At 43.5% G+C, this 11146-nt stretch overlaps 1 protein-coding gene across 2 annotated transcripts in view; it reads left to right on the top strand.

Annotated features, from left to right (window-relative positions):
• The window catches only part of LOC106721843 (netrin-4-like), an 88616-nt gene that overhangs the window by 54525 nt on the left and 22945 nt on the right, over nt 1-11146 (top strand). For both annotated transcript variants that reach the window (XM_025196836.1, XM_025196837.1), the window contains exons 4-5: nt 7700-7826; nt 10532-10720. In XM_025196836.1, the coding sequence (XP_025052621.1) occupies nt 7700-7826; nt 10532-10720 (316 nt within the window). The remainder of the gene's footprint in view (nt 1-7699; nt 7827-10531; nt 10721-11146) is intronic.

The following is an 11146-nucleotide window of genomic DNA, read 5'->3' on the forward strand; positions in this document are numbered from 1 at the left end:
GCTTATGCAGGGGGTCGGACTCGATGATCTGTTGAGGTCCCTTCCGACCCTAGCATCTATGAATCTATGAATCTATAAGATGTGTAGGATGCTTGGGTTTATATAGAATCGTAGAAAAGTAGGCATGAACAGGACCTCGTGAGGTCATCTAATCCAACCTCCTGCTCGAGGTAAGATCATTCCTGACTTAAACCATCCTGCTCAAGATATGGTCAGCCATTTCTCTGGAGAGCTTATTCCAATGCTTGACCATCCTCATAGTGAGAAGATTCTTCCAAATATGTAACCCAAATTTCTTCTGCTGCAATGTGAGGATCCATTATAAAATTATTTTACATTTCAGTTGCTTATAACTGTGTCAGACTTTAACAGTTTGGGATGAAATATTCTGAGCCAGTGCCACCCTTGGTAAACCAGGTTCTACCCTTGCTGCTGCCGCAGCCTCCCTGAATCGACCTACCCACATGCAGCCATTCTGGGTCCCTCACTTGAATCACCTGGCGGCAGACTGACAGATGCACTAAGCATTCTCTTCTGTATCTGAAGTCAGGGGGAGCTGCATGCTGAACAAAGAAAGTGCTGAACAGTACTAAATCCTCTGAACAATTGGGCCTCTGGTATCTTAAACTGGGCACCACCAATTAACATACACTATTGACATTAATGCCCATGTTCCCCATTTGTAAAATGGGAAGAATAATAGTTATAATACCTTACTTCATAGAGACATTGTGAAGATAAAATTATTTAAATTTATGAAGCCCTCAGATATCACAGTAATGGGCATCCTAGGAAAGCCCATAAGGAAATAAGAAATTTTGTAGCCAGCAAATGGTATGAATGGTATATGGCAGGGGTGGGCAATTATTTTGGGCAGAGGGCCACTTACTGAGTTTTGGCAAGCCATCGAGGGCCGCATGACAGGCAGCCCAGGGCAGATAAATATTAATTTTCTAAATTTTTTAGGGGTCCTGTGGGCCAGATAGAATGGCCTGGCGGGCCGCATCCAGCCCTCGGGCCGCATTTTGCCCACCCCTGGTATATGGTAAGTAGTGCATAAGGCCACACACTGGACAATGGGAATAAAAAGAAATATTAGAGAACAGGACTGGATGAGACCTCCTTTGTCCTCAACATCATACGCTGAAGGAGCTTCAGAAGTATTACTCCCAGTGGATGGTTGTTCACAGCAACTGACTCCTATTATGGTTAAAAATCTTCTATTTTTCAGCATAAATAAATTCATTGCTAGTTTATGTCCATTTGTTCTTGTTCTAATGTTATCCTTTAGCTTAGTCATTTTCCCTTCCTGATTTTTATTTCCTTGATGTATTTTTAGAGCTATCATACCATCTTTTGGCCTTTGTTTGGTAAAGCTAAATAAACCAAGCTCTTTTCATCTCCTCTTATAAGGTAGGTCCGCCGTTTTCCTGGTCACCCTCATAGCCCTTCCTTGTATCTGTTCTAATATAAATTTCTCTCTCTTGAACAAGGATGAGAGATGTACTGAGAATTCTATATACAGTTTCATCAGGGTCTTTTCCAATGACATTAATATTTCCTTATCACTCCATCAAGTACCTTAGCTGCTAGGATGGCCTTTACCTTTTTTACTGCTGGTTGTTCATAGTTTTCCTGTGAGTAATTACTGGTAATACACCAGGTCATTCTCTTCCTCTGTCCTTTTCTTCTAATGTGCTCTTCTCTAATCCTATAGTAACAATGTGGACTTTAGAGTTTTATTGAAAGTCCTTGCTACCAGGCCTGGAAGCTCACGTGCTAATGTAGTTTAGATGAAAGCTCTACTTATTAGTCGTCTTAGTCCTCCCAGTCTCAGTCCAAAAAAGCTGGTATCCAGTGACTCCATCTGTCAGAGAGTCCTCTTCTCTGACATGCCTCCCAATGGTCAAATATTCCTAAGCCTTCCTCATATCATCAACCCTTGAACCATTTATTGATCTTTAATCATCTTGTTTTGCCTTCATCATCCCCTCTTGGGAGTCATAAAAGCTCTAGAGAAAATCACTTGTGCCTCCACTTTTTCCTAGCTTAGTGCACTCATTCTTGATCTATTCCCAGGGAAATCTATAGTGTCATGTGTCTCGGCATGAATGATCAATGGATTCTTCCTCATGCCTTTTGGGATCCTTTGCAGCCTTATGTCCCCATACTTGCTCCCAACAGACCACATACCTTCCCGTTGCTTGAGCCTGCTCTGGTGAGATGTCTGTTGAGTCTTCTTAAAATGTAGTTGCCAGTCACAGAAACCATGGGGCTGGTGTGCCATGGGCGCTAAGGCACATGGTTGACAGCCCAGAGGTCACAAGTTTTCTGGCCATAGCAGAAGTGTTCATGACGCAGGCCTGTTAGATTCCAACAAAACTGCAAACTCTGCTACATACCTTGTCAAAAGGACATGAAAAGGAAGAAAGGGTCACACAGACCTGCTTCTTCCTGGCACTGCTGTGAATGACCAGTTCCTCCTCCTGTCTGGAAATCATCCTCTCTCATAATCTCCTAAATATCAGCCTTGTTCCTTCCTTTTGTTGGGATAGTTATTCTTTTTGTCTATGCTACCCATCTTCTGAATCCGTCTGTTTCTCCTCCTCATTCTCCAGTGAGCAAACCTGTTCCTCGACTTAATTTCTTCTCCACTAGCCAGTTTTTTCCTTTGCTTTTTCTTTGTAGCAGCTTCTATGAATCACCCTTTTTGTCTACTGGTTTACCATCCAGGTTCTCCTCTTCGGCAGGGTCTGCAAACACTGAGTAATCTCTGTAGCCCCCTTTCTTCCAAAATGTCTTTAAAATCCTTGCCTGAACTCCACAATCATTTCCAGATGCATCTCTAGCACTCAGACCTTCACATGACACTTCTTGCATATACAGGCATATACTCGACTTACAACGTTTCGAGTTACAATGTTTCACACAACGTTTCTAAATTGACACCCTGTTTTGACTTTCTGATGTCAGGTTCAACTCTACAATGCTTGATCTGATGTGATGCCATGACAGTGAACAATTTGCCATGTCACCCATCTCCCTGGAGAACATCTGTCCAAACTTCCTTGGACACTTTCTTTGAGAAAGCAGCCAAGACTCCAGAAAAACCTGCAGCCAAGAGTCCTAAGAAGACTCCAGCCAAGAACCCTTCAAAAAGTCCAACCAAGAGCCCTTCAAAAAGTCCAGCAAAGTCACCTCAAAGAAGTCCTTGCAAATCAATATGATTGCTATTTACAATAGAAATACATTAATGTAGCTCTACTACTCATCTATAATTAATTGAGTACAAAATTCTGGGTTATTTTTTATGAAAACAGGTATCAGGCCTTGGTTCAGGAACCAATCCCACATTTATAACATTGTTTCCTATGGGAAAATCAGTTCTGAGTTACAACGTTTCAACTTAAAACGCCGTTTTCAGGGACCAATTGTGTCGTAAGTCCAAGGACTGCCTGTATAACATCCCACAGGTACCCAGTCAAGAATAAGGTATATCCTGAAACTTCAGCATTTAGCCATCTTCAGTGCTTCCTCCATTCTTAGCATCTCCTGCACTGCTGTTCCATCAATGTCTTCTCTTCATGGTCTCTACCCTTAAAGAAAAAATGGAAAATGCTCTCGCTCTCCAAACACCCTGTAAAAAATTTTATGCAAATTGTTTTCTGTTCACTGGCTCTGCTAGTCACTGGCTGCTCTCCTTTTTAAGCCTTTTGGCTAGGTGGCTCCTGCCCCTGTGTTTAGGCTTAGCAGTTATAATGGCTCATTAGCCATGATCAATGACAGGAACCCTCTCTCATGCCCACCTCTATCCAACTTATAACACAACCACCAAGAAGTCTAAAAACAACAGATGGCAGTAAAATTACAGAACCTAAACACTAGCAATTACAACCAAACCTAATATCAAGAAACAGGTAACCAAATAAATGAACTTACCTTCCCGTTTCCTGAACAAGGACTTGCTTCTTCCACATTAAGAACTTGCTTCCTCCACACCAAAGACAAATCCCATGCAGAATCCTCTCCTTACTCCTCTCTATTGGAATAACAGTGGCTGCTTCTACATGTGCAATTAATGTGCCTAATTTTCTGCACAGAAAATTCCCAGTCCAGGGCTGGTCCTGCCCTGCTCTACCCCCCTGCAGCAGCCAGGGTGAGCTCCAGGCTCCCCCTGGGTGCAGGACTTAGCCCCGAGCTCTGGAGGGTGGGAGAAGCTGTCCCAGCTCAGTGGGCAGCTGCATCCCAGGCGGGGGCAGATCGGGTTGGCCCCAAATGGGGGAGCGGGGGATGTGGAGCTGTCCCAGCTGAGCAGGCAGCTGCCTCCCTGCCCCATGGAGATCGGGACCCAATCTGCACAAGGTAGGGAAGCAGCATCCCACTGAGCCAGGGCAGCTCTCGCCACCCCCTGCAGCCCCCTGCTGCCTGGGCTGACTGGGAGCAAATTGCTCCCGGTCAGCGTCTACATGTGCAATACAGCGCATTAGTTAATGCAGTGTTTTTCTAGTACCTGTATCTACAAGTACTAGAAAATGGCACAAGAGACTAATATACTGTGTAGTAATTGTATGTGCACATGTAGACAGTGATGCTTTACTGAACACTAGTCTAATGTGCAGTAAAGTGTCCCATGTAGATGTATTTAGTGAGTATCATCCATCCTGTGTATTGAATGAGGCAGGAAAAACATAGTATGTGAGTATTTAACTGAAGTCCATAATATAATGCATACCCACTATGAAGCCAAAGTAATGTTGCCTGGACCAGCTTAATTCTAGCAGTTTCTAACTTCTGTGCCCTAAACTTAGACAAATTAATAGTCTTTTAAGGTCATTTTCTACACATCATAAACACGGTGTCTTCAAAAATCTTACACCTGCTCAAAAAGGACATGGACCCAATATACATGGCTTGTAGCTAGATCCAGTAGTATTTTCCCAAACTCCAGGAGTCACTAGTTCTAGGATCTGGGTTCTGGACTTTTCCAGAAAAGCTGGAAAAACTGGGGAAGGCTAGTGTGTTGTTTTTACAATCAATTAATAAGAACAAACCTTTTTCCTCTTCCTTTCTTCTTCTCAGTACTTCTCCCCACTACTGCGTGGTCTCTGTGAAGTACATTGTTCTTAGGTTGATGCCTGTGTCTGGAGAGGAGAATCTCACCACCTATAAGGCAAACCCTGAATACTAAAACAGGGTTGGCCAACCTGTACCACACCTGCCACCAGTGGCACGGGCAGTCTCTGTATAGCATGTGTCAGATTGGGGAGGGAACAAGAAGCCTGGTGACAGATATGGCAGGGAGCAGAGAGCACAGCAGCAGATTGGGCTGGAGAAAAGCTTAATTTGTGTCACTTCAGTCAAAAATGGTTGGCCCCCTCTGTACTAAAAGGACCTCATCCCCTGCAAAGTATTTAATTAATTCTTTCTGTATTTGTATCTCTTTAATTTGTAATTAGGTAGTAAGGTTTGGAATATACATGGCTGCTGGTCCAGTGAGGCACCACATAATATGCTATGTAATGCAGCCCTCTGAGGTTTCCTGGTGCTGACTTTTGAGAGAGAAATGCATACCCTGAAGTCTGTGTTCATTCTTCCGTGAGGAGGCAGCCAACCGCTCTGTGCAGCAGCAAATCTGCCAGCTGGCCAGAGAGGAGCAGTGGCATCAGTTGCAGGCTGGCCTCTTTGCTAGCTACATGAAATATCTAGTGTGAGAGGATTAGCAACCTGAGGAGTGGGGAGCAAATTGGTGCAGAGAGTTGGGGTTGGGATGGAGGAAAATGTTAAGGTAACTGTTTTTTATAACGTTCTTCTTCTGATCCCAGGTTGCCCATAACGAGGTGGGAGGAACTGGAAGTTCAAATACAAAGTCTGACTTGCAGAAAAGTCCATGGAGAAATATTACTTACATCAGGGGGGAGAGTAAGGATCAGATTAGAGTCACACTCCAGTCAAAATGAAAACTGCAGCTCCCCTCTGTGTGTCGCATGCAGTGGGTCTGAGTTGTGACTGAGCAACTGCAGCGCTTGGCCTACTCAACGATGCATGTGAAGGGAGGGCAGTCTTCAGTACTTGGCTTCTTTGCACTTCCTGCTCAGCTGCTAAGGATCTGTCTTGTGATGTGCACGCTTCTGACCTGCAACCACTACTCTGATAGTCACCTGTGAACTTACCTTCCCCAAGGCTTGATATCAGGCAACTTCCTGATAGAGATGCACTCTTCCTAAGTAATTCTCTTCCTTTGCAAGACCCATAGGCAGAGATTCTGGAAGTCCTTATGTAAAATATCCCCTTATGTCTGCTGGCATATAAGAGATTTGGCACATACTCAGACACTACAGAACCTAAACAGCTACCTGTAATGCAGGGGTGTCGATCATATGGGGCAGCCATATCATCCGCAGCCCTATTCTAATTGTGGCTCTTGGAATGACCCATGGGCAGCATACAGGATGTGCTGAATGATCCCCTGCAATGCTTGCTGAGTGGTGGAGCAGCTGCCATGTGCAGCACAGCCCTTCTGCATGCAGCTCCAGGACTGTATTGCACACAGTAGCCACTCCAGGGCCATGCAGCACAGCTCTGCAGTGGCCACAGCGCACCAGAATGTGGGGGTAGTCTGTGGGTTCAGTCCAGCCCATGGACCAGCAGTCGTCTGGCCCATGGGGCCGGGTGAGTTTGATACCTCTGTTGTAATGGAAACCTGTGGATCATCATCCTCATCCCCCTCAATATCCTGAAGTATGAAATTAGAGTGAAAGAAGAACCAGCCTTCCTAGTATACATGCATTCCCTGACTGGAAAAACACGGTATTCAGGGAGATATTTCTGGTGCAAATACTTGGATTTCAAGGTTGTCACACGTTTCTGGAAATATCCTAGCATAATTATTTAAAATCCATTCTTTCTGGAAATGTTTGTAACAGCAAAAGGTGAGCACAAAAATATTCTCAGGAAGGGACATAAACTTCTCTAAATAGTCAAGTGAATAGACACAGGAAAAACTTTGCAGTAACTCTACCCTCTTGCACTAGTAAACAATTTCTCTTCCATTCCAATGTTTACTCTATCAAATATTTTATGGGGTGTTATCATGTTCCACCTTAGCACTACATACCTCCTTCTTGTAATCTTTCCTCATTCTTTAGTCCTGCCAGCCCTCTACCTGGTTTTGTTGAACATTCTCCAATTTCTCAATGTTTATCTCATAACAAGATGTTCAGAACTGAATACAGTATTACAGGTACAATATAATCCTCTCACCATCACATAGCATGAGACCCCCATCCCCCTATGACATCTTTAGAAAGTGTTTCCTTGGAATATATCTTTGAGTACTTCTGCTGAGCAAAGCTGCTTGGGTACTCTCTAACCAGTTGGCACTTACGGGCTCTTTTACTTTCTGTTCACCTGATAGTTGTGAATCTTGTGATAACCTAGTTGTGAACCTGCCATCTCAGCAAAGAGAATGAGAGTTTTATTGACACCCAAAATTTGGGAAAATTACATGAGGACAGAAGAAGAACCCATTAGAGATTGTACACGGAGATGAAGAGACTGTAGACTGTGTGGGTTTCTTGAGAGTGCTGGGTAACTGTGAGGAGTTGTGTAGAAATGCCCCCCTTTATTATGAGGTTGTTCAATGCTCAGTCTTCCTATTGATTCATTCATCTGCTTGCATATATTCTCCTTCCCCTGACAGGTCCATGGGAAGTGTGTGTGCAGACACAACACAGCAGGGGACCACTGTGAGAGGTGTGCACCATTATACAATGACCAGCTTTGGAAGCCAGGAGATGGAAAAACTGGTGCATCAAATGAATGCAGAAGTAAGTAGGAGGGAGTTTAATGATCCAAGGTCTCAGGACAATAAATCACTGTCTAAGTAGGAAAAGTTCTATAATAGATAATTCATCCAGTCTAGATTTATGGTGCTCTTGCAACAGATGGGGAATGAACTGCTAAGCAACTGCTTGAAAGTCGTTTCAATCAGTGCAGTTTTTTAATATAATTGAACGATTTGATCTACTGAAATATTGAACTTACAAGACAGAACGCTGCTCTTCAAAGAAACACATCCCTTCATTCATTTCCCTGCTCTACAGAACTGTAGTATGTTAATATAGCATAAGGAAATAAATGTCATGGTACAAAAGAAGATTTAGTGATCTGTCTTTAGTATGTGTGTAGGAACAAGGTTTCAACAACTTTTTAAATGAGTTGATTCAAAGTTTGTATTCATTATGACACAAAATTATCATTTGTCATTGTATGTATTTATTAACAAGTAAGTTATGAGGTCATAGAAGAGAGTCATAATCCAAAGCTAGATCTGGATTTAACAGATGACCCCTCTATCTGCAGTGGTCTGAAACAACACCCATGCTTGCAGGTCTGAAATTGTAATTTCATGACATCTAGATCGTAATTTCATGACATCTTTATAAAGGGATCAACTAAAAACATGGATCCAAATGCCCCCATAGCTTGGAAGAATTCAAAATCTGTGTCCTTCTGTTTCTTACCCCTTAGCAAAGTGCAAAACATAACATAGGATACTGCTGATTAAAACAATTCACAGTGGGTGCATCTGCACCTACATTGATGTGCCTTTGCTACTGAGCGTTGGGTGTAGTGCCTCTAATATGAGATACTACACAAAAGTGCAGGGGCGACGTGTGGGGGGTGAATGCAGGTGCACATGCACCCCCTGCACATGGCAGTGCACCCCCTGCAAAAAGGTGGTGCCAACACTGTCAGCGGTGCCTGTGGGCGATCACTGCTTGCCACCCCACCGCCAGCACCACCGGCGCTGTCTGCAGGCAGTCCATGATCGCCTCTGGCCGCTGCCGGTGGCCGACCTGCAGCTGGCGCTCACCAAACCCCCCTCACCACCACCACCAATGCCGGCGGCATCTGCGGGAGCTCCCCGCTCCCCGCTGCCAGGGTCCCGCCACTGTGCTTCTGCCACCGCCAGTGCAGCTGTGTCCCCCCCAGCCACTGGGGGCACACACCATTCATGTAAAGGTGCGTTAGCTCAAACTAATGTGCAGTAGCGAAGGCAATTTTTTTTGTGATGCTTAATGTGTGGTTGACTAATTCTACTGCACATTAGCATGGTTTTTGCCATGATGTGCTAATGCAATAGAATAGGTTAATGCGCATTACTGCATCCTGTATACACGTGCCCAGTATGACTTAGGGGGAAAAATAATATTCACAGTCTTTCATAGTATGAGGCTTAAATTGGGAGCAAAACAGTCAGCCTTAATGAAGCTGAACAAATGATGTGCCCTTTTAAAGAGAGATCTGGAGAGGTTTGCTAACGATGGCAACAGCTTTGTTGTGGGATCAGCTTGCCTGCTTCAGGGTAGATGTTCAGGACACTGAAATGTCCCCAAAAATCTGTCTCTTTGTCATTATAGCTGCTTTGCAAAAGCAACAGCTTAACAAATGACTAGAACTGGTTGGACTAGATGACCTCTTGGGATCCCTTCCAGCCCCAATTTTCTACAATTTTGTGAATGCAAATAATAATAGCAGGGGTTGTGCTGAGAAGTTTGATGGGCCACAAAAATAAATAAAAAAACCCCCCATGAAATATATTTTTTTCCAAAAAAACCCTCAGCCCAAATCAGAAACAGTTTTATTACAGATGCCATAATGCCACTGGGGAGGGTCATTTTGGATCTCTCATGCCCCCTGTCTCCTCCTTGATCAAACTATGTTTCCCCAGATGTAGTGGGATCTCCCCTTTTGTTGATGGATGGTGGTATATGCTGGGAGTCACAAGGCTACAGTACACTGGGAAATCTGATGTAACTGGAAACCAGTTGTAACCAGTGTATAGAGGGGAACAGGGACAAGAGGTAACCAAATTGTATTGTCTACAAGGTGCTGTGGCAGCATATCTGAAGTTTGGGCCAACATATTGTGGTTTTCAGGTATTTGATTTATATATATATATATATATATATAAATATATATGTCTGTTTATATATATAAACAGACACTCTGAAAAAAACTTGTTGTACAGAAAAACAAAGCTGTCTGCCCAAAAATCACTGTTGCCAACAAATATCCCACCATCCCTAATGGAGGTTTATCTGGTATGACCCAAAGACTTAAGTCTGACAGGATGTAAATAGGAGGACAACAGTGGAAGGAGACATGGTCTAGTGTTTAGATCTGGGCTTGAATATGAACTTTTACAAAATTAGACAGTTTTCAGATGTGGGCCTTTGGTTCAGGCTCATCTGTCGGTGGAATTTTGAGGCTAAGGTAATCTCTACAGTTTGGGACAGCTGTTTTTTTCATGTGATTATCCAAGCCTGCTGGTCATTACCAGAAGCCTCCTTTGCTTTGAGATTTTTAGTTATCTGTCGACACTGAGGAAGCTGGACAGAAGCAAAACATAGGAACAAATTTATTTATGGAAAAATTCCCTGCAGCAAAACTTTGTCACTTGAATGGGATCATACACTGTAAGCATTATAAAAGTGAATGAGCAGTGTGGTTTCTTGCTCCCTAACAGGGTGCCGCTGTCACAACCATGCAGATAGCTGCCACTTTGACCTGAGTGTTTGGTTGGCATCAGGAAAACGCAGTGGTGGAGTCTGTGACAACTGCAAGCATAACGCAGAGGGGCATCGGTGTCAAAGGTGCAGACCTGGGTTTTACCGAGATAAGGAGAAACCTATGTCTTCTCCTGAAGCCTGCAGACGTAAGTAACTCCATTACAATGCACCACGGGCCCAATAAGTGGCAAAAGTTTTTGGGGGGTTGAATATTATAGATTGAACTGAGCTGATCCAAACCATTAAAGTTAGCCACAGCTACCTGTGGAAACAGCTCATAAAACAGCTCCTTTCCTCCTGTTATCAAATGAATGCTCTGATTTTCTTAACTTGATTCTCTGAAGCCATTTAATCTTTAAGGAAGGTTTCACTCTTGCTGCATTTGCATTTAAAATGCTGCTGCTCCTATCTTAGCGTGTCCAATTTTTCATTTAGCTCTACTCCAAAGAGGTTTACAATGTGCACTGTATGTATAGATTCCAACTACTGTGAGGGTCCAGTAAGCCACAGTTTGATTTTACATCCTCTGTGCAAGCAAATGTAAAATATTGACTGTCAGGGGTGGGGAAAGA

This window comes from Alligator sinensis, unplaced genomic scaffold (genome assembly GCF_000455745.1).
Source record: "Alligator sinensis unplaced genomic scaffold, ASM45574v1 scaffold839_1, whole genome shotgun sequence".
Taxonomy (NCBI): domain Eukaryota; kingdom Metazoa; phylum Chordata; order Crocodylia; family Alligatoridae; genus Alligator; species Alligator sinensis.